The following is a 24,916-nucleotide window of genomic DNA, read 5'->3' as shown; positions in this document are numbered from 1 at the left end:
TTAGTTTAATTCTAAAACCAATATTTATCATGCAAGCCTTCAACAGAGGACAGCTGTGGAGAAACACAACTGAAGTAGGCCTACTTACACACACATAATAACTTTTTAACGTTATAAACGTGTTGAAAGCCATATGCAAGTTCTATCAAACCAGCGCGTATTTTACAACCCATAATCAAATTACAGTATGGTGGATGCGTCAGCGGTGTGCTGCTGTTCTCCGCCCGGCCTGAAGGCGGCAGTAAAGCGGCTGAAACGCTCAAGTACTGGCACAATTTGCACACACGGAACACGTGTCGGCCTTTTTCCGCCCGGATCAGCAACGACTGCTAGGGTGAGAATTACTGTCCGAAACAAAATTCTAATTTAATCATCAAACCGCACTTTATTGAGTCGTATTTTTTTAGTATGTCAACATAAGATGTTTATGTCTCTAAATGTAACGATTGAAGGTTGTTATATAGTACATTTAGATGCTTTTATTGGGGTTGAAGTTTAATGTAGCAAACTGTCGTGTGTGTGAGAGGAGAAACTAATCTGATATAAATACACTTTATTCACCTTAAACGTGTCTTCTATGGTCTGAAAATTAAAAATCATGCTATAAAACATTTATTTTTGAGACTAGGTCGGATTGGGCGTTTAAGAGGGATGTTGTAAGATATAGCTAGGCCTCCTTATTGTATCAGATGGTAAAAAAGTTACCTTTATAAGTATAAATATTGTACATACCGGTCGTATTATATTAGATTTTACCCTTGTGCGTTACTCAGAGGTCATTAGATGACAAAAATGTCCCCGTTAAAAACTGCCATAATAATTGTATATATTAATATTATTTTCTGCTTTCAATTAGTTATTATTTTTTTAACCAACATCAGTCCTGATCATAACTACCAAATATTCATTCATTTTCAGGATTTTAACCCTTTAAATGCCAGTTAGTTTATATTATGCCACTGTTGTTTTTTTTATAAAGAAAAAAAACACAAATTAATTAGTTTTCCATATACTAAATGCTAAGGATAAACATTTATTTTTTAATTATTTTTTATTATCACAGTCTGGAAAATGTCAATGATTAGCAATAACATTGATTTTGATGTATTATTAGTTTAAAAAAAAAACTCAGGACCTTTAGAGGACAAAAATGTCTGCTTCAAAAAACTGCCATAAAAATAGTATATATTAATATTATTTTCTGCTTTCAATTAGTTATTATTTTTTTTAACCAACATCAGTTCCTGATCATAACTACCAAATATTCATTCATTTTCAGGATTTTAACCCTTTAAATGCCAGTGTATTTACATAATGCCAATGTTGTTTTTTTTCACACACATTTCTTAATACACACATACAAAACACATCTGACATCCATACCAACACGCATTATTATTTTTTTATTCAATTGGCCTGCAGTGCTCTATAGTACAGCAAACAGAAAATTGGGGAAAAGCATGTATTTGCTCCATAGGCTAAACATGAGAACAATGGCGCCATCTGGTGGAGAATATACAAAATGTACATTTTGGAGCCAGGGCTCCGGAAGGAAAGCGTCATATCATATAGAATTGATGATTTAATACTTAAATGGCTTTGGGATAAAATATAGATTTAATGGGTTTCAATGGGGGCATTTTTGTCCTGAAGGTCCTGAGTGTGACTATTTTGTGTACACAGTGTAGAATAGATGTATTGTAGGAACTGAGGATGAAATATCAAAATTCCCCCCAAAATACATACCTTTGCATTAACAGCCAAAATGATAAAAAAATAAAACAAGAATGTCCCAAAGGTCGCAGAAGGGTTTACTTTGTTGTTATTGTGCAGAGTGGAAGTACAGAGCCAGTGCAGTTAACTTGCCAACTAACCAGAAGAGCGTAGACTAACTAATATAGCATTTAAATGTGTAAAAAATTATCGTAAAAGTTCTCATTCAATGATTGCCATTGATGAAGCACTTCAGACATCTCATCTGTAATGTAGGCTACACTAATGCCAAATATGTTGACTTAAAGTAATCTAGTCTCTTTTCTTTGTGACAGTGGCAAAATGCAGATCTTTGTGAAAACTTTGACCGGTAAGACCATCACCCTCGAGGTCGAGCCCAGCGACACCATCGAGAATGTGAAGGCCAAGATCCAGGACAAAGAGGGTGTGTATGATCGTTGGATTGACATCAGTATTATACTGTGGTTTTACCCCATCATTGAAACTAACAAATGAGATGTCGATCATATTACAACCCACATTAATCCTATTCATCCGTCCATGGAAATATTGAATCTATGTTTGTTTTTGACACATAATAGCAAGAGCATAACTTTCTTTTTTTAAAGTACCATTTGATTTCACCATTTTTTCTCAGGCATCCCTCCTGACCAACAGCGTCTGATTTTTGCTGGCAAACAGTTGGAAGATGGTCGCACACTCTCAGACTACAACATTCAGAAAGGTGTGTTTGATAAATCCAGTCAACCCTGTTATAAATTAAATTCCTTTTGAAACTACTAGACATGATCAAACTGTACACAAGGTGTTGAAGACTTGAACATGTTTTTCAGCATTTTTATTGACTACATGTTTAACAGGACTGTCCTGCAACAGTTTAATTCAGAAAGTTCTTTAATGGTTGTTTTTAAAAAGGTTTTGCTCAGGAAAATGTTTCCGTTTCTGTCAAATATAGGGCTGGGCGATATATAAAAATATTTTATAGATAATCGCCTGACAATATTGCAGTATCTGGTTATATCGTCAACCTCCTGCCGAGTGACATGCAATGTTTTTTTCTTTAAAAATTAAAACATTTATGGAAACTCAAAATTGTAGAGGATTTCTAAATTCAAATTGCACTTTGAACGAAAATAACGAAGTGAACAAAAAGTCTTCTATAGCCACATTTACCATCTTCAAAGGCCCCGTTTGCCTTCACGCAAGTATTTACGCAAGACAGGTGGAAAATTACTAATAGCAAAAAATTAATAATTGGGGGTCTGATTAGCTCAACATGTATTGACACTGAGTGACTCCAGTCAGGTCTCCTAAGCAACCAAATTGGCCCGGTTGCTAGGGAGGGTAGGGTCACATGGTGTAACCTCCTCGTGGTCGCTATAATGTGGTTCTTGCTCTCGGTGGGGCGCGTGGCGAGTTGTGCGTGGATGCTGCGGAGAATAGCGTGAAGCCTCCACACGTGCTACGTCTCCACGGTAACGGGCTCAACGAGCAACATAAGATGCGCGGATTGACGGTCTCAAACGCGGAGGCAACTTAGATCTATGCCACCATGAGGACTTGGAGCGCATTGGGAATTGGGTGTTCCAAATTGGGGAGGAAAAAAAAAGACCATTATAAATGTAAAGATGATGATGATGATGATAATAATTTTTAAAAAAGTACCTGTTGAAAGTTCAACATATTAGTTTCATATTAGGTGTATCTTTATGTATCACCATTCTGTGCTGAAGTTTGTTAAAGGGAATGTTTCCTGCACCATATCTCTTAATGAGGTAATAAGTAGACAAGAATTTGTGAAATGCTATTTTAAAACCATTTTAGATGGCAAAGAGCAAGTCACCCCCTCAGGACAATTCAACTTACCCAAAATTATTCTCCCAACAGGTATAAATGTGTGCATACAAAATACACACATCTATAAATTAGTAAATGCATATGAACACACACACAAAAAAAATACAATAATAATATGCCAAAAGTATTTTTTCAACTACCTGTGTGTGTGTGTGTGTGTGTGTTTGTGTACCAATCAGTCACAACATTAAAATCACCTGCCTAATATTGTGTAGGTCGCCCTCGTGCCACCAAAAGAGCACCAACCCGCATCTCACAACAGCATTCAGACATGCTATTCTTCTCATCACAATTGTACAGAGTGGTTATCTGAGTTACTGTAGACTTTATCAGTTCAAACCAGTCTGACCATTCTCCATTGATCTCTCTCATCAACAAGACATTTCCATCCACAGAACTGTCGCTCACTGGATGGCACCAACAAACATGCCACGATCCAAATCACTTCACAGATCACATTTTTTCTCCATCTCCACTCCTGACCCGTATCTGCATGATTTATGCACTGCACTGCTGCCACATGATTGGCTGATTAGATAATCACATGGATGGTTGTTGGTGTCAGACGGGCTGGTTTGAGTATTTCTGGGATTTTCACACACAACAGTCTCTAGAATTTACTCCGAATGCTGCCAAAAACCAAAAATCATCCAGTGAGTGGCAGTTCGGTGGACGGAAATGTCTTGTTGATGAGAGAGGTCAATGGAGAATGGTCAGACTGGTTTGGTCTGATAAAGTCTACAGTAACTCAGATAACCGCTCTGTACAATTGTGATGAGAAGAATATGTCTGAATGCTGCCCTGAGATGCGGGTTGGTGCTGTTTTTGCTGCACGAGGGAGACCTACACAATATTAGTCAGGTGGTTTTAATGTTGTGGCTGATTGGTGTATATTAGGGTTGTGCCGATAGACGATGATATCAGGGATCGACGATAGTCCAGAGATATCGCCAATAGCTGATGCCTTTGATATCAAGACGATATTTGGCTCGTTTTTCCATTAATGTAGTATTATTATTATTATTATTATTATCATCAAATTAATATTACAATTGATTTGCCCTGCTATATTTTCACATTGATATCACCGCATATAACCGACACTTGCGACACCGACACACGCGTCTGAGGATTATAAAAATGAAACATTGAAAATGTTTTAAAGACAGACTACAAAACTACATCCCACATCATAATTAAATTGCAAGGTGATAGACATTTATTCACAAATGATGTCAAGAGTGCTTGTTATAAAAGATACGCATCATTCTTATACAGTCGTTGCTTGAGCCATTGCGAAAACGGCATCGTCATTCGTCTGCATTTTGTTTTCTTTGCGTAGCACATTAACATAAAATTGTAATGATACTACTAATAACTCTACAATAACAAGTTGCTGTTATTATTATACGATTAAAATAATTATATAACCATCCATACCTCTGCAGTGTGGTTCTGCAGACTGTCACAGACATGTAGGGGGTCATGTTAATGTTTGACAACATCTCTAGTTCCCTCGTTTTATTGTACAGATCGGGGATAGCAGTGTTGAAGTACTTGCACCGCTGCAGCTTGTGCTGTTAAAGGTTTGAAGTAGATCTCTAAAACTCAACTGTATGATAGGAGACCATCTCCTTTGCGATATAATTGGAGACAGCTGCTGTGCACTGGGCCCACACTTCACAGTTTCGTTTGTACTTGGTGCTTTTTGCAAAAGCTCCGATGATAGATGGCTGACTTCGATCTTTGCCGACCACAGCTTTTCTTGGTGCTAGCTTAGCAGCATCAGCACGGTGGTGGGCACGCTAATGTATATATAGGGTAGGGGCACAACTCTCGTGCAAAGTTTGCAAATTGCCTGTGTGATATCCACGCTTTCGCGGTTAACTGTCAAACAAATAATTGCAATTATGCCCATTAATTGTCGGTTTTAGGGCTTTCGCGGTTAACCGTCAAACAAATAATTGCAATTATGGCGATTAATTGTCGGTTTTAGGGCTTTCGTGGTTAACCGTCAAACAAATAATTGCAATTATGGCGATTAATTGCCGGTTTTAGGGCTTTCGCGGTTAACTGTCAAACAAATAATTGCAATTATGGCGATTAATTGTCGGTTTTAGGGCTTTCGCGGTTAACTGTCAAACAAATAATTGCAATTATGGCGGTTAATTGTCGGTTTTAGGGCTTTCGCGGTTAACTGTCAAACAAATAATTGCAATTATGGCGGTTAATTGTCGGTTTTAGGGCTTTCGCGGTTAACTGTCAAACAAATAATTGCAATTATGGCGGTTAATTGTCGGTTTTAGGGCTTTCGCGGTTAACCGTCAAACAAATAATTGCAATTATGGCGGTTAATTGTCGGTTTTAGGGCTTTCGCGGTTAACCGTCAAACAAATAATTGCAATTATGGCGATTAATTGTCGGTTTTAGGGCTTTCGCGGTTAACCGTCAAACAAATAATTGCAATTATGGCGATTAATTGCCGGTTTTAGGGCTTTCATGATTGTCATAATTTGTCATATTTCTTAAGGTGTATTTGTGCTTATACGCCATTTATAAGTCTTTATTTAATTTCAAATATACCAATCAAATAATAAAATGGGGAGATATGATTTCCTTTTAAGGCTTTATAATGATATGACCAACATGAAAAATAATGTTGTAAATATTAAATATGTTTCTCTTTTTGGTCAACTTCAGTCATGTGATCTGTTAATGGAACCCATTTAAAAAATATTTTAATATAAAAAAATATATATTTATTGTTATTCAATTTACCTGTATATTATATTGTGCAATAGTAAAATCTGTCGTAATTTCGTTATTTTAATGCTCACTGCATGTTTGAACCCGTTATGACCAGGAACATTTGCCATTTCACGATCGTTTAAAGTCAAAATAGAGCGCTTTACGTTCACTATCAAACTTTATATTTGTTGTGTTTTCGCAAACTCTGGTTTGGCACTTCACGATTTCTCCGGACGGGACCTGCTCTGGTTGACATCCCCGTTGCGGCTCAGTGATGCTCCGAGTTTAACTGAGAGATTTACAAACGTGCTGTTCATGGCACTTTTTTATATTTGCTTAAAGTTTCCTTAGTATTAAAATGTGATTGGAATTTGAAGTGCACAAAAAAAAAGAGTTTGAAGCAAATAACCACGATCAGACGGTTATTTAATCATCGCGACAGGCCTGCTGGTGTTTGTGCTGGAGCTGATTATTTGTCTGTCTTTCAGAGTCCACTCTTCACCTGGTGCTGCGTCTCAGAGGTGGCATCATCGAGCCCTCCCTCAGACAGCTGGCACAGAAATACAACTGCGAGAAGATGATCTGCCGCAAGTACGATCGGATGTTCTTTCTGAACTCATCAGCTTTGTGTTACTGTTGCAATAAAATCTTGTGATAACTAAACTGTGTCGTTGCATCACAGGTGTTACGCTCGTCTGCACCCACGTGCCGTCAACTGCCGCAAGAAGAAGTGCGGGCACACCAACAACCTGCGACCCAAGAAGAAGCTGAAGTAGACCGCAGCACTGATGTGTGTCAGGAACGGCTGGAGACGCTTTCTTCAAATAAAATGTGGATGAAAACCGTTGCCTTGAATTAGTGTTCTTTTCATTAGACCAACTGAAGAAGACTGAAAGTCTTTCATGTGTATCATGTGTACGTGTCCATCAGAAGAAACTCTAGTAGCCTAGTTTCCATCCACCTTTCGCGCCATTTTGGTATCGACAAAGTGAAAATGTGGGAAAGAAAATTGCGACATTTGCCGCCTTCTGCCCGTTTCCATGCAAATGGCCTTTTATGGATTAAAAACAGTGTGTGTGATGACTTCATGCACGTTTGTCCAACAACTTTTAAACACCAACTGAACTTGATTATCTCATTTATTTTAGCTTCTTAATGCAAATTTACATTTTCTGATAGTTTATAATATTGATAAAATTCTAGAACATTCTGAGAACGTCATTCAGCCGACTTTATTCGTCTACAGAAAAGGGTAAAGCTAATTTAAGTTTGTGTAAAAAGTCATCTAAAAAAATATCTATATATATTTTGTTTTATTTAATGCTTTTTTTTTTTTGGTAATTTATTTAATTTAATGTTTTGTTTCCGTTTGGTAATACAGTTTTTAAATTTAATGCTTTTTTTTTTTTTTTGGTAATTTATTTTATTTTTTTATTTAATGCTTTTTCGTTTGGTAATTAATTTTTTTTATTTAATGCTTTTTTGTTTGGAAAATATTTTATTTAATACGGGGGATTTTGACGCCATTTTTTTCAAAAGTAAAACGAAACAATTTTATTGAATTGGGTTGTAAGTGTTCCAAAAAAACAAAACAAAAAAAGCACTGACTTTCTCCTAGTATTGTGTAATTTTTTATTTTAAACATCTTTGTGCACAGAAATGATGTGTTTTTTTATTGTGGATTAATTCCGTGACTGACGCATATTATTTTGAATGGTGTGAAAAATCAAAACAGTGTTCATTAATTTGTTCAATGCGCGTGAGATATTTGTGTTGGCACTTCTGGAAGTGTCCCGTTTGCAGATCGGCTCTATATGCCGTAAAGATCAATCCGTAATCACGTACAATATATTGGCTTTCAATACTGTCGTCATGATTAACACAGGCTAACGATTGGGGCAAACTCGGTCATGTGACATGTTTGCGTTATTGCCAATTTTTTCGACAGTGTTTCCAAACCATTTGTTCGCGACATTTGCTGTATCGACATAGTTTATGTGCTTGAGTTGAACGGGAAAATATTATGTTGACATTTTTGCGGTAATGTGCTTTTCCATCAGCTTTATTTTGAGGCACTAAAACTTTTTGCGGCAAAAATTATTGGATGGAAACGTAGTTATTGTTTGTTGACTAGTGATAGTTTTTTAACGATCTGAAAACAGTGTGGGGTCTCTTTTGTTTTTATTTTTATTCATATACAGGTTTCACGAATCAAAAACTACTGCATGTAACAGAATAAAATAATACAAATAATTATTATACGGGTATATTTCAATCAGTGGTATATGAGGTCTATGGCACAAGCGTATATTTGCATTATGTATATAAATGGGGTGATTTGGCCCAAACCGCTCTCTTCTGACACTTTTCCGTGAGTTCCAGAAAGCACAAATATGAGTTTGATTCAACCAGAATTCAGTTGTACGAGTAAATGCTGATCAAATAGACATTCGTAGGGTTTCCATTTTTATTTTGAACTTAACTTTGAGCTCTTGAGTAATCCAGTATAAGTTCGGGTCAATTGAGGGTTCCAACAAATTTCCCCAATAATCTATGATCTAGCCATCATGGAAAAACAGATCGTTTTTCATTGTCAGAGCAATTTCCAGCAACTAAACTAGCTGCCATTATATACATTTCTATGACCTTTCCCAAGCCTGATATTCCAGGTTTTCCATGACTATGGGAACATTTTCAATAGCTTTAGCTGACCGGCACTGCATGAACAGACTCTCAAAAGTGTAGAAAGGAAATGCATTGCCATTATATAGCCTTTATTGGAATATGCAGTGTTCAAAGAACAGAATATCTAAAATTGCATGCCTGCATAAAACAAAACAGGGACCTGTGGAAAAATAAGACTCACGTTAGAGTAAGACATGTTAACTTGAAAGCAAAAATGGCACATAAGATTCAATACAATCTTTGAGAAGATGCTACTTTTTGAATCTTAAAGCTCCATTTTCCCCAAATCCAAACACTCATGCTCTCATTTTAGTATGTAACTCCAGTCCTGTATGAAGAATACATATAAAAGTGAATCAATGCAAATGTGGCTTGTGCTGTTTGTGCTTCATCCTGTCAAAAACAATAGTCTGGTAGAAACAGGCAATTTAAGTTGGCACTTAAAATACTGCGGATAAAAAGCCACTTCAGCTACCGCAAGACCTTTCAACATTTAATCATGTGCAGGACATAAATGATTGAAAAAAAAAGAAGAACTCTATAAAAATATCAGTTCTTGAGATCAGCAATGGAATCACTACTAGTAAACATGCTAATGCTAGTTAAACGCTAATTCTTTGATATCGAAAATGTAGTTTCAACTAGTAAAAGCCATAATATTCACTCAAAACACATCTACAGATATTTCTAATTCATTTCTAACTAGTCATAATTTAATTTTCACATATCAGCAATGCACTAAAAAAAATGCCATCTCAATAATGACACTTTTACTTTTACTAGCGCAAATGTGCATTCCTGAATTACAACTAGCAAAAATGCTAATGTTTTGCTAATGCTAATGTTTTGACATGTTTAATTGTGTTTTAACTATCGTGGCGATGTTCATTTCATATTTCTATAATGCTGTTGTAACTAGTACGAAAGTCTTTTCAGATAGCTTTAATTAATCTTCAATTTAAAGACATCTCGCATCTACATCCAGATATCTAAAATACTATATTTAACGTAAATAAAATGTCTAAAAAGCATTATTGCTAGCTGTAAACCAATTGTTGATTTCAGGAATGCACATTTGCACTAGTAACCATGCAACTATTGATTTATAATTCTAGTAAATAAAAACAATTATTTAGATGAATTCAATTAATTCAAAATAGATATAAAGATATCTGTATTTGTGTTTTGAACAGATTGGATGACAGATCATTGTGAAATTTTACAAGTAAAAATACAGTTACAAATATCAGTTTTTTTAACCAATTAATGAAATGAGGATGTGTCTATACAAATAAATATGACAACTTTTTACATTTATGCATTTGGCAGACGCTTTTATCCAAAGCGACTTACAGAGCACTTATTACAGAGACAATCCCCCCGGAACAACCTGGTGTTAAGTGCCTTGCTCAAGGACACAATGGTGGTGACTGTGGGGATCAAACCAGCAACCTTCTGATTACCAGTTATGTGCTTTAGTCCACTATGCCACCACCACATTTTTTATATCAAACTCTTAATTACTGATATAAATAACAAGCATTTAAACAATTGAACATTGAATTATAGATATAATTCATAGCCTGCACACTTTTAAATATAAAAAGGGCTTGCGATACATTAGTAGCCTTATTGTGCCATAACAAATATACTATATAATGCAACATCAACATCCAATACACAAGTAGATAAACCCATACAGCTTATAGCATCATTAGATTAACAGTGAGTGTGTTTACATGTGGATTTTACACCGATTGTGCTTAATAAGCCGGCGACATGTCATGTAAACACCTAAATGGTTGCATGTAACATTTAAAGCATAAACTGATCGGCACACGTAGAATTTTTCCCATTAACTTGGTTTTGCGTTGCATGTAAATGCCTTTATCGGTGCTCTAACTGGATTATCTAATGACTGTCTATGTTCTGACCCGATCATTTCAACTCTCGTGTAAACACGGTTTTCTGTCTTTTTGGAAGTTATCGGCATATTGTTGTGCATGTAAACGTGCTCATGTTTGAAGCCAAAAAACAAAAGCAACGGCATCACTAGCATAACAGACTAGATTCAGTAAAGTCCATTCCTCAATGGAGATCTACAGCTTTTCCTATCAAGTATAAATTCCCTCATGGAATATCTTAACATCCTATAATAACAGAGTAATTGTTTATTTCTACCTACTGGATATTTCATCCAATGCAAATACTATATAATGCTTTATATGAACGCTGTCCTCTATTCTAAACATTCCATATCATGAACATATATAGAGGTGTTCGGCTGCCACATTCAAGCTGGTCTTTGGTATTCACACTCCCAGCTGTGATACTGTGATACTGCACAGCACATCCACTTCACACAACAGATTAATGAACATACTGAATGCATTTAGAAAAAGAAAACTCCAAACCAGTGAACAACATCTTAAAGAGATAGTTTTGGGTCAACGACTCCTTTACGGCCATACTAATCCCTTTCAGTTTGAAAAAGTATGCATTTGAAATACTTATTTTCGGTCGGGGAAAACACTGTTCTTGTGTGGATTCGAGGCGTAAACATAGTGAGAAATAATTAAACGAAGATAAATCATATCAGAATTTAATGTAAAAATGGCAACCTATGCAATGCCACTGAAAACCAAAGTGACACATTTCAGAGAAAAAAAATTAAATAGAAAACTTATAATAACCTAAATGCATAAGTGTGCACATCCTTGAACCAATACTGAGTTGAAGCACCCTTTACTTGTATTACAGTCTGTTTGGATAAGAGTCTATTAGCTTGGCACATCTTGATTTGGGAATATTTTCCCACCAGGGCTGGACTGGTAAGCTGGCATACAGGGCATTTTCCCGGTGGGCCGACGCACTTTGGGGCCGGTCAGGGGTGGACTGGCCATCGGGAGAACTGAGTGGGTCCCGAATGGGCCGCGATAGGCTAAAATGAGCCGCCGCGTTATGCGGAACGGACCACAAAACAGCGCTGTGATATGCAGAAAAAGACAGCGAACAAGTTGTAAAATCCCGGGCCAATTTCTCTTCCCAGTCCAGCTCTGTTTCCCACTCTTCTTTGCAAAAATGTTCCAGATCTGTCAAATTGCGAGGGCATCTCCCGTGTACGGCACTTTTCAGGTCCCCCCCCGCAGATTTTCTATAGGATTCATGTCTGGGCTCTGGCTGGGCCAATCCAAAACGTTCATCTTTTTTTAGCTGAAGCCATTCTTTTGTTGATTTGGATCATTGTCATGCCGAAAGCTGAAAGATCTCGTTCAGACACCAGAAGGTTCTGTGCCAAAATTGACTGGTACTTGGAGCTACATGAGTCCCTCCACCTTCACTAAAGCCCCAGTTCTATCTGAAGATAAGCAGTCCCAAAGCATGCCACGAAACATGCCGAATGAGCCGCGATAAGCTAAAATGGGCCCCCGCGTTATGCAGAATGGACCACAAAACTGCACCGTGATATGCAGCGAATGGACAGCGCTCAACAAGTTTTGGGCCAGTTGCCATGTAAATTCCCAGGCCGATTTCTCTTCCCAGTCCAGCCCTGCATGTAGGGAGCGACCAGTACTTGCCCGAAAGCGCTGCAGCTCCTTTAATGTTGCTGTCGGCCTCTTGACAGCCTCCCTGACCAGTTTTCTCTTAGTCTTCTCATCAATTTTGGAGGGATGTCCTGTTCTTGATAATGTCACTGTTGTGTCACACTTTCTCCACTTGTTCATGACTGTCTTGGTATATTTAATGCCTTGGAAATTGTTTTGTAGCCCCCACCTGAGCGATACCTTTCAACAATGAGACCCTGTTGATGCTTTGTAAGCTCTTTGTGGCCCATGGCTCTTGTTGTAGCATGCAACCAATAAGATGTCAGAAACATCCTAAAAGAATAGCTGAGATTTATTGGAGTCACTTCAGGTGAAGACTTGATGATTGGTTGATTCTGAACACAGCCACATACCCAAATACCCAATTGCATTGGTTGTAATTTTTACATTAAATGTGCAAAAAGTCTGATATGATTTATCTTTGTTTAATTTTTTACATCATAAAAACCTGCTGTTTTAACAAGGGTGTGTAGACTTTTATATCCACTGCACTTCATGGAAAAATAAAAAGATATCAAAGGAACAAAACTGCATTTTCAGTTCTATTGTGGTGTAATGGATAATACCATCCATACCACTAGAGGGCGCCGCTTGCCTACACAATGCTGACTGAAGCCCTGATTTCGGCCTATTTTTTAAACGCAGCTGATTATAAATGATTACATGTTCTTAGGAATTCCAACCCCTCTAGATTTTGTGGCAATCATTATTTCTGGATTGTGCATTTAAATTCAGAGAGTTTTTACAAAGTGTGTTGATTGAAAATGTGAATTCATTCAAAATGAACCATCGAGGGGGGTCTGGGTATCTCAGTGAGTTAAGACGCTGACTATCCCCCCTGGAGTCGCGAGTTTGAATCCAGGGTGTGCTGAGTGACTCCAGCCAGGTCTCCTAAGCAACCAAATTGGCCCGGTTGCTAGGGAGGGTAGAGTCACATGGGGTAACCTCCTCGTGGTCACCATAATGTAGTTCTGGCTCTTGGTGGGGCGTGTGGTGAGTTGTACTTGGAAGCCGCAGAGAATAGTGTGAAGCCTCCACATGCGCTACGTCTCCGCGGTAACCCGCTCAACAAGCCACGTGATAAGATGCTTAAATTGACGTCTCAGATGCTGAGGCAACTACGCGTCTGAGACGTCAATCACTACGGAGTCACTACGCCACCACGAGGACTTAGAGCGCATTGGGAATTGGGAATTCCAAATTGGGAGGAAAAAGGAAAAAATAAAATAAAACGAACCATAGTTTTGTCATATCAGCGTTTTCATGCTTAAAACCGATTTGCAGATGGTTTTAATTTGGTCAGTAATTGGCGAATAAATATTAGCAGCCGATACAATATGACTAATATATATATATATATATAACTAATATGAATTTGTTAAAAAATTCCTAAACCACATCCACACTGATACTTGTAAGTTTGAAAACAAATCAGTTTTGATACATTTACGCCTCTCATCCACACTAGAAATGACATTTTCCTCCAACAAAAATGGAGCATTTCGAACTTTCGTGCGAAAACATATTAGTGCGGACAAAGTCATATTTTGCTCATATCTCCCAAAAGCTTTTTTTTTTTTAAGTCACCAGGCTTTGCTAAAGACTTGTAGATATGGTTTTAAAAAAATTAAATCGTATGTAACATTAGCGTTAAACGAAGTTCAATTCTGAATTAAATTATAGTGTCCAATTGTGGAATACGGCACAGGCAATTAAATAACCTATAATTCAGTCATTGAAATCTGATTTATTACTGTATGTGGTACTGTAAAGTGGCCTTGCTTTTGACAAATAGTATATCAAAAATAAAGCTTCTCACAATTCGTACAATACAATAGTGAGAATGTACCATTACGTCAACGTTGACATTGTACCAACATAAACTTGCCACTGAAATGTATTGCTAGGCTTTTAACGAAAGCTATAGTTCAGTGCAAATTTGAAACGAAACTAGAGAAAACAAAGCTGGGAAAATTGTGTCTGTAAACCGCCACATCACAACCCCTCACATACGGACACTAATTGAAAAGCTGAGCTACGCCCTCTAGTGGATGAGGTGCCTCTTGCAGCGGCCGTCAGAATTAGCGTTAACAGTCTCGCGTCTCCAGGACTGATCTGCTCCAATCAGATTATTTACTGATCAGTTTGACCAGACTCTGTCGGAGGTCGTTGAGGTCAAAGATCTTGACATCGAGGATCTGAATGACCCTTTGCACCTCGTTCTCAGCACGATCGCGGTCTTCCAGTGCGGAGGTGAGGTTTTGCTCCGTGTTCTGCACTCGCCGCTCCAGTTCAACATTACGCATCTCTAACTCCTGAAAACCAGAGAGATTTTAAATTAAATCATGTGTTTTATATATTGAAGGAAATGTACCAACTTTAATCACAGTTTCAGCTCGCTATGCCTTACGGCTTGGTCTGCACTATCAGTTTTACGGCAGAATAATAAAAATAATAATAAAAATCCTTACAATTACAATAGGGTTTCAGCCCTTCGGGCTTGAACCTCTAAAGCTGCGTACACACTGCCAGCGCTGCAGGTCTCCAGTGGCTGGCGGTGAAGTCGCTAGTGGGCGTTCCCACTACTGGTTGCCTAGTAACGTTTATAAATGACATTCACGGATGTCATTCCATTGCTCTTGACAGCAAATCGCTTTTCTTGGCGCTAAAAACAAACATTTTGGAGGGAAAAGACTAAATATAAATGGAATCAGTACATAAAATGCTTTATATCGAAGATGAATGAGAAACAAGGCGTGCTGTTTGCCATAGCGGCTGTTTATCTGCGGCGAAAACGCAAACGCCGGTCTGTCTGGGTCCACAAAACCATTAAATCTCGGAGTCAGCATTGCAAGTACCACTGGCTGGTGCAAGAGCTGCAGCTGGATATACCATATCCATATCATAGAGCACTGAAAAATTGCTAACAGCAAGAATTAGCATTTCATCCATCTTTCCGTTACTGCAGGAGCTGAGAGAGAGAGAAGGATCACGTGAGCTCTCCCGTCTTCTCTCCTATTGGCTGTCGCTTCTGTTAGTCGATCTTCATTTGAATAAAGTTGAACTTGTCTCAACTTTGTCGCGTCGCTGGACACGCCCACATCTAGTCGCCAACAGTCGCAACAGCTCGTGTCACCAGAAGTCGCTGTGCTCTCATTGAAAATGAATGGGATGGAGTCGCTGTCGCACGCGATTTCGCTGGCAGTGTGTACGCAGCTTAATGATTGAATAATTAATGCGCTTTAACAAAAACAAACTTGCCCCACAGACTTTCTTTGTAAGGGAACTACTGTTCTCCATTCGTTTTGATTATTACAATTATTGAATATAGTTTTATGGAAATTGTCAGCATGACAAAAGCATATTCCTTTAAACTAGAAATGTTTGGTTTAATGTTTAAATTGTAATGAAATCAACTGTTTTTCAGTTAATTAGAGAAATGCAAAACTGAAGTGGAGCCATGATCTCAACGGAGATTTCACATGTTATAACTTTATATTCAAACATGAAGTACTGCGATGTATTGATGCACCTGTAGTCTGTGTATGGCCTCTTCTCTCTCCTGTTCCAACTCATGGAAGTCTGATTTCTTACTCTGAAGAATACGGATTTCCTGAAACATGTACAAAACACATTTATATAAACACGGCAGCAATGCACCAAGATTTAGCCTAGTTGAAAATGATGAATACTTCCGGTGTCCTGAAAGCTCTGGAGACACAATTATTACAGAAACTTGACTAGCCTCTTTCTGAAAAGTGCCCAATCGCTGGACAACCCTTTCCATCACGCAGACGTCTGTGAATGTTTGCTCTCACCTCGTCCTTTGCCTTCAGTAAGTTCTCCAGTTCCTCCAGGGATTGAGTGAGTTCATCTTTCAGCATGTCACTGGGCCCCGGGCCCCCGTGAGCCTCCAGTTCTGCCACCTTCAGACCAGAGTCAAACACAGCAATCATGCATAAGGATGGCTGATTATATTTGGAATAAGGTTTTGTGCCATGGTTTTAAAGGAATATTCTGTGCTCAATCGACAGCATTACTGACATAATATTGTACAAATAATTTCGACTTGCCCCTTCTTTTCTTTAAAAAAGCACAACGAGGAGCGTACAATGGAAGTGAATGGAGCTAATCTGTAAACGTTAAATACTTTGTAATAACCACCGTGTAAAGAGATTAATGCAAAGGAGGAGGCGAGAAACGGCTTGATAATATAAATAATATTTTAATAAGAACCTTAAACAAAAAGACAAACAGGTGTCAGCTGTCCGGAAATCCCTCTCTCTCTCTCTCTCTCTGTCGCACTGCCATCTCCGGTCGGCCTTTATCCCTCTCGAGGGCTAATTAGCCAGATTAGGACCCGGCCCCGCCCTCCACCCTGTCACATTCCTCCCTCGTTCTCTCAGGCTGGGGAGCCCCCGGCATGACGTACACCCCCCCCCTTTCCCTGGGGAGCGGCTTGCCTTCCGCCCCGTCTGCCGGCAGGTCATCCCTGTCTTACTGGATGAGTGAGGGGACAAGGGGAGGGAAACAAAAAAATGGTGGCACCTACACGCAGTAACGTTGATCGTGCCAAATTAACAAAACACACTTACTCGCTGGTTCTCCGATACGCCATAGCTTGGTCCTTGGCCACTCCTCCACTCTCTAATGGATGACAGCCGCGCCTCCCCAGGCGGATCGGAGGCAGTCCTCAGGCCCCTGGCGGACGGAACGCCCCACCGTGTTTTTGATGGACGGTAGGGGTCTCCCCCATCCCTGGCAGCTGTAACTGCTCCAGGCGGTTGGTTGGGAGCCCCTCCTCCCCTCGCGGTCGGCGGACGTTCCTCCGCTTCCAGGCGGCTGCTTCATTGGGGTGGATGGTAGTGGTGAGGACTCTTCTACAGCGCATACCTCCTCCTACCGGGTTTCGGCACCAGTGTAAAGGGAGTTAAAGTGAAAGGAGGAGGCGAGAACCGGTTTGACAATATAAATAATAGTTTAATTATAAACTGAACCAAAAGACAAACACACACCGGTGTTGGACAGCTGTCCGTAAATCTCTCTCTGTCGCACTGCTGTCTTTGGTCAGCCTTTATCCCTCTCAAGGGCTAATTAGCCTGATTAGGGGCCGGGAGTGCACACACTGTTACAAAACTATAGCCAAAAGATGTTAATTTTTGGCAAAAATAAATGTTCAGCAGTTTCTTAAGCTGAGAGAATGTATCATAGTCTATATCATTAAAATATGAGGCAGTGGTGGCTCAGTGGTTGAGGCTCAGGGTTACTGACCAGAAGGTCGGGGTTCAAGCCCCAGCACCACCAAGATGCCACTGTTGGGCCCTTGAGTAAGGCACTTAACTCCAGGTTGCTCCGGGGGGATTGTCCCTGTAATAAGTGCACTGTAAGTCGCTTTGGATAAAAGCGTCTGCCAAATGTAAATGTAAATGTAAAATGTTTTTTAAGTTTTCTTTACAATGATACCAAACACTTGACCCTCCTTGTGTTTTGTGGTAATCTTAACCTCTATTGAACCCGGAATATTCCTTGTCACGACACTTGACTGTCCCGTAGGTATGTTTATCTTGTTAACCCTCCTTTTTGGACTCCTTCGGGTCATTTTTTACCAGTATTGAAAAACATTCAAAATGCATAAATTCTTGATTAGTGTACATTGCCCCCTTGGCCCATGTTTGCCCAGTTTTTTTACATTTTTTAAATATTCTTTAAAAATTGTTACTTCTTACTAAAATTGTTATATTCAGAATATATAAATATATATATACACAATATAAACTATATATATTTGGTATACAATAACCTGGTTGCATAAGTGTGCACACCCTCTTATAACTGGGGGTGTGGCTGTGTTCAGAATTAACCAATCACATTCAAACTCATAGAAGTCATTACACACCTGCCATCATTTAAAGTGACTCTGATTAATCACAAATAAAGTTCAGCTCTTCTAGTAGGATTTTCCTGACATTTTCTTAGTTGCATCTCAGAGCAAAAGCCATGGTCCGCAGAGAGCTTTCAAAGCATCAGAGGGATCTCATTGTTGAAAGATATCAGTCAGGAGAAGGGTACAAAAGAATTTCCAAAGCTTTAGATATACCATGGAACACAGTGAAGACAGTCATCATCAAGTGGAGAAAATATGGCACAACAGAGACATTACCAAGAGCTGGACGTCCCTCCAAAATTGATGAAAAGATGAGAAGGAAACCGGTCAGGGATGCTTCCAAGAGGCTTACAGCAACATTAAAGGAACTGCAGGAATTTCTGGAAAGTACTGGCTGTGTGCTACATGTGACAACAATCTCCCGTATTCTTCATATGAATGGGCTATGGGGTAGGGTGGCAAGACGAAAGACTTTTCTTACAAAGAAAAACATCCAAGCCCGGCTGAAGTTTGCAAAAACAAACATCAAGTCTCCCAAAAGCATGTAGGAAAATGTGTTATGGTCTGATGAAACCAAGGTTGAACTTTTTGGCCATAATTCCAAAAGGTATGTTTGGGGGCAAAAACAACACTGCACATCACCCAAAGAACACCATACCCACAGTGAAGCATGGTGGTGGCAGCATCATGCTTTGGGGCTCTTTTTCTTCAGCTGGAACTTCAGCCTTAGTCAGGGTGGAGGGAATTATGAACAGTCCAAATACCAGGCAATTTTGGCACAAAACCTTTAGAAAGCTGAAGAGGATGTTCACCTTTCAGCACGACAACGATCCAAAGCACACATCCAAATCCACAAAAGCATGGCTTCACCAGAAGAAGATTAACGTTTTGGAATGGCCCCACCTGAATCCAATTGAACATCTGTGGGGTGATCTGAAGAGGGCTGTGCACAGGAGATGTCCTCGCAATCTGACAGATCTGGAGCGCTTTTGCAAAGAAGAGTGGGCAAATATTGCCATGTCAAGATGTGCCATGCTAATAGACTCCTACCCAAAAAGACTGAGTGCTGTAGTATAATCAAAAGGTGCTTCAACAAAGTATTAGTTTAAGGGTGTGCACACTCAATTTTTATTTTTCCCCCTCAAAGATTTCAGTTTGTTTTTCAATTGAATTGTTCACGTTATAGGTCACATCAAAGGTGGAAAAAGTTCTGACATGATTTATCTTTGTCTCATTATTTTACATCACAAGAACCTGGCATTTTAACAGGGGTGTGTAGACTTTTTATATCCACTGTATATGTGTATTATTACAGTGTTTTCAGCACGGGTCTGTGCTCAATAACTCCATCTCGTGATCAGAGTAACAGATGTGCTCTGTTTTCGGTTCTGTTTGCTTAAATATTGCGCTAAGCATGTTATATTTAAAGTGCTCCAGTTTCAATTGAATTTCACTTTTGCAGAAATCCAAATATCTTTGGCCGAAACAAGTTAACATACAAACAAAATACCTCAAGGTATTGGTTATTTGTGGACAGACGATGAGATGTTAAAACAAGCAGCACATTGTACAAATGTTGTGAACCTGCTGCAACCAGAAACTGCCCGCCAAAATAAAAGCATGCTTATATTATGAAATAAAAGCTCAATATATTACCATTGTATAATAATAATAATAATAATAATAATAATAGATATTATACTGCAATAATTTAATATTAAATTTGGCTGGGAATTTTTTTAATTGATGATGATGAATAGTAAGCTATTTTATTTATTTATGTGTTTATCTTTGGCTGGATTGGAAAATGTCTGAATACTTTTTAGAGGCCTTCTGAGTCTTTTTTAATGGCAGTAGCGCACAGGAAGAATATTATCTAAGTTTGGTCAAAAGGTGTTACTTACAGCGTTCCCATGTGAATCCCCTGGAATTTTGCAATGCAGATTTCCAGTCATGGAAAAGTCATGGAATATGAGAAAAATACCTACATGTACCTACATTTTAATTAATTAATTTATTAGACACAATTTTGATAATAAAACAGAATTCAGAAAAAACAACCATCCAATAGCCACAATATACATTATGATCTCCGGTGTGTTTTTAATTAAATATTAAACCCATTGAGCACATACCTGTAAAATCTCCTGGAAAATTGTGTATTTCATAACAAAATTCCTTAAGATTGAATTGTGTAATTTTTTTATTTATCCCCCCTACTTCCCAATTTGGAATGCCCAATTCCCACTACTTAGTAGGTCCTCGTGGTGGCGCGGTTACTCACCTCAATCCGGGTGGTGGAGGACAAGTTTCAATTGCCTCCGCGTCTGAAACCATCAATCCGCGCATCTTATCCCATGACTCATTGTGCATGACACCGTGGAGACTCACAGCATGTGGAAGCTCATGCTACTCTCCACGATCCACACACAACTCACCACGAGGAGGTTACCCCATGTGACTCTACCCTCCCTAGCAACCGGGCCAATTTGGTTGCTTAGGACACCTGGCTGGAGTCACTCAGCACGCCCTGGATTCGAACTTGCAACTCCAGGGGTGGTAGTCAGTGGCTTTACATTTACAAAATTCAATTAGATGGAATTTGTTATGACATGTAAATGTGTATATCTTAAAAATAGACAAAAATTTTTTTTTTGTTCATATCGCAATCACAATATTTTTCAAAATATATGCAATATGACTGTCCAAATCGTGCAGCCCTACTTCTCTCGTTACATCCATCCAGGGAAAACACAATGCGCTTCTATCTACCAAAAGTGCTGTATTATCACTAAACACACACACACACACACACAGGAGAAAAAGGAGCACCTCCTAAAGGTCTTTGCCACTTGGAGTGTCTTAAGAGAGACTGGCTTATTTTTAACCGTGTAAGGCGCAAAAAAGTTTCCCAAACGAGGGTCTGGCAGCTCCCCTGGTTATATTTCATTCCTCCTAACTAGGCCATTGAAAGTAGGATACTGATGTCCTACAAACCACCACCCCATCCCTCTCCCTCTCTCTCTCTCTCTCTCTCTCTCTCTCTCTCTTGTCCCCTGAGACATGAACCATTTTCAGCCACCTGGTCGCCTGTTCTGTGCTGAGAGAGAGAGAGAGAGAGAGAGAGAGCTACTGAACTCGCACTCTAGTCATTAACGAGAGAACACGGTGAGAACTGAGACAAGAGAGTGATGATGACACTGCTGTTTGGATCAATGAAGAGTCACAGACAGGGGCGATTCTAGAATTTCAATCTTAGGGGGGCTCATACTGATATCATTGTAATGTCATTAGTCACATTTACTCTTGATTCATCCAGCCTCTTTCTCCCCTTTCTAAATGAGGTTACCGGACTAAACAAGCATCATTCCTCCTCCACTCCTTCAATCAGTCAAAAGAGACTCCTGTCCCTGATCCTCACTCGTTCAGGAAGCGAATGAGGAAACGGGGTGCGTTCATTCAGTGGGTCAAACCAATGATATGCTCCTTCACAGCCTGCACTCAAATGCTTTTGGCTCGTGCTTTAGTCAGTCTTTACAGCAACTACAAACAAGTGCAGCATTGTGACTTTGGGGCTATTTGCAAAGTCACAGATTTTTAGTGGGGTTGAGAGGAATTTTAAGGGGTCTGAAGCCCTCCTAAATAGGGTCAAACAACGCCCAGGGTCACAGATTTTCTTGAAATATCTTTTACTTGAATTTGAGCATATGGTCGAACAATGCTCAACAAACACTTCTAGCTATGCAAGTTAAATTTCACACGTTGTGGTGTTCTGAAATAAGTCAGAAAGCAATTCATAAAGCAAGCATGCGTTGCATTCTTAGTGTTGCCACAAGGGGCGCTATATAAAATAGTAGCATAAACGGTCTTCTTCTATGGTAATTGATTTTTCTTCCAAGTCAAGTACTGTATGACGGAGCAACAGTTTAAAGAGTGAGTTAAAGTAACTTCTGCATTTACATTTAGTCTTTTAGCGGTTTATTTAATATATTTACTGAAACTGTCGACATGTTTCTAGCATGCACAGGATTCATTCATACAATTGTACTTAACGGCCATTACTTGTGGGTTGTATCATTAGCATTAGATGTTTAAGTGCTAAATTGATCAAAAGAATTAAGCGGAAAACTGAGATAATAGTTTCACCTGGTCTCGTAATCTATCCGTCTCCTCTTGATACGCCACTAGCTGTTTCTTCCACTGCTCAACGTTAGCGTTAGCTTCATGCAGCGCGGCCACAAGTTTAGCATTACTGTCCTGTAATGTGAAGAGCTCTGCTTCAAGATTTATCTCACAGATGGACCTGCAGAAAGAGAGAATAATAATCAGTAATCCACATGTTTCTGTTTTCAAATATTTTTATTTGTATGTATATATACACAGATGAAGTCAGAAGTTTACATACACTTAGGTTGAGGTCATTAAAGCAAATGTTTTTACCACACTACAGATTTCAAATGAGCTATAGTTTTGGCAAGTTGTTTAGGACATCTGCTGTGTGCATGACACAAGTAATTGAACTGTTTGGCAATAATGACCATCGTTATGTTTGGAGGAAAAAGGGTGAGGCTTGCCAGCAGAAGAACACCATCCCAACCGTGAAGCATGAGGGTGGCAGCATCATGTTGTGGGGTTGCTGCAAGAGGGACTGGTGCACTTCACCAAATAGCTGGCATCATCAGGAAGTGAACATTATGTGGATATATTGAAGCAGCATCTCAAGACATCAGCCAGAAAGTTAAAGCTTTGTCTCAAATGGTTCTTCCAAATGGACAATGACCCCAAGCATACGTCCAGAGTTGTGGCAAAATGGCTGAAGGACAACAAAGTCAAGGTATTGGAGTGGCCATCACAAAGCCCTGACCTAAATCCATTAAGAGTTGAAACATTATGACCACCTGCCTAATATGCTGTTGGCCTCCACGTGCTGCCAAAACAGTGCCAACCCACCGAGGCATGGACTCTACAAGACCTCTGAAGGTATCTGGCACCAAGACATTAGCAACAGATCCTTGGAGTGATGGTGGCATAGTGGGCTAAAGCACATAACTGTTAATCAGAAGGTCGCTGGTTCGCTGTCCTTGAGCAAGGCACTTAACTCCAGGTTGCTCCGGGGGGATTGTCCCTGTAATAAGGGCACTGTAAGTCGCTTTGGATAAAATCTGGGGAATTTGGAGGCCAGGGAAAAAGCTTGAACTCTTCATCATGTTCCTCAGATCATTCCCGAACAATGTGTGTAGTGTGGCAGGACGCATTATCCTGCTGAAAGAGGCAACTGCCATCAGGGGTGTACCTGGTCTGCAACTATGTTTAGGTAGGTGGCACGTGTCAAATTGATGTCCACATGAATGGCTGGACCCAGGGTTTCCCAGCAGAACGTTGCCCAGAGCATCATACTCCCTCCACTGGCTTGTCGTCTTCCCAGAGTGCATCCTGGTGCCATCATTTCCCCAGGTAAACGGCTTACACATATATGGCCACCCACATGATGTAAAAGAAAACAGAACCTTCTTCCACTGCTCCAAGGTCCAGTTCCGACGCTCCTGTGCCCATTGTAGGCGCTTTCGACTGTGGACTGGGGTCATCATGGGCACTCTGAACGGTCTGTGTCTATGCAGCCCCATACACAGCAGGGTACGATGCACTGTGTGTTATGACACATTCATCCCGTAACCATTATTAAACTATTCTGTGACTTGTGCCACAGTTGACCTTCTGTCGGTTCAGACCAGATGGGATAGCCTTCATTGCCCTCACGCATCGATGAGCCCTGTCGCAGGTTTGTGGTTTGTCCCTCCTTGGACCACTGTCAGTAAGTGCTCACCACTGCTGACCGGGAGCACCCCACAAGCCGTTTTAGAGATGCTCTGACCCAGTCGTCTGGCCATAACAATTTAGGCCTTGTCAAAGCCGCTCAGGTCTTCACTCCTGCCCATTTCTCCTGCATTCAACACCTTGACTACAAGAACCGTGTGGCCTTGTTAGGAGATGATCAACGTTATTCGCTTCACCTGTGAGTGGTCATAATGTATTGGCTCATCAGTGTATATACACTCTCTGAGCACTTTATTAGGAACACCTGTACACCTACTTTTTCATGCGATTATCTAATCACCCAATCGTGTGTCAGCAGTGCAATGCAGAAAATCAGTCTGTTTTGGTTCGGGAGCTTCAGTTAATGTCAGACCATCAACCATCAGAATGGGGAAAAAATGTGACCTTTCAGCCGTGGCATGATCGTTGGTGCCAGACAATGTGGGCTGGTTTGAGTATTTCTGGGATTTTCACACACAACGGTCTCTAGAGTTTACTCCGAATGGTGCCAAAATCAAAAAACATCCAGTGAGCGGCAGTTCTGTGGATGAAAATGCCATGTTGATGAGAGAGGTCAATGGAGAATGTT

At 39.7% G+C, this 24,916-nt stretch overlaps 2 protein-coding genes across 4 annotated transcripts in view; one reads left to right on the top strand and one right to left on the bottom strand.

Annotated features, from left to right (window-relative positions):
* The first annotated feature begins 277 nt into the window (after positions 1-277).
* uba52 (ubiquitin A-52 residue ribosomal protein fusion product 1) lies at positions 278-7,186 on the top strand. Its single transcript, XM_052133735.1, has 5 exons — positions 278-334; positions 2,049-2,158; positions 2,372-2,458; positions 6,828-6,930; positions 7,022-7,186. Exons 2-5 carry the CDS (start codon positions 2,056-2,058, stop codon positions 7,113-7,115), a joined length of 387 nt encoding a protein of 128 aa, XP_051989695.1. The 5' UTR covers positions 278-334; positions 2,049-2,055; the 3' UTR covers positions 7,116-7,186.
* Positions 7,187-8,876: 1,690 nt separating this feature from the next.
* Positions 8,877-24,916, bottom strand: part of LOC127648904 (homer protein homolog 3) — a 66,912-nt gene continuing 50,872 nt past the window's right edge. For all 3 annotated transcript variants that reach the window (XM_052133726.1, XM_052133727.1, XM_052133728.1), the window contains 4 exons: positions 22,660-22,816; positions 16,448-16,555; positions 16,162-16,242; positions 8,877-14,944 (listed from right to left, as the gene is read on the bottom strand). In XM_052133726.1, the coding sequence (XP_051989686.1) occupies positions 14,759-14,944; positions 16,162-16,242; positions 16,448-16,555; positions 22,660-22,816 (532 nt within the window). In that variant the 3' untranslated portion in view covers positions 8,877-14,758. The remainder of the gene's footprint in view (positions 14,945-16,161; positions 16,243-16,447; positions 16,556-22,659; positions 22,817-24,916) is intronic.

This window comes from Xyrauchen texanus, chromosome 9, assembly GCF_025860055.1.
Source record: "Xyrauchen texanus isolate HMW12.3.18 chromosome 9, RBS_HiC_50CHRs, whole genome shotgun sequence".
In the NCBI taxonomy this organism is placed as follows: Eukaryota; Metazoa; Chordata; class Actinopteri; order Cypriniformes; family Catostomidae; genus Xyrauchen; species Xyrauchen texanus.
Note: the sequence above shows the minus strand (reverse complement) of the source record. Positions and strands in the feature narration are given on the sequence as shown.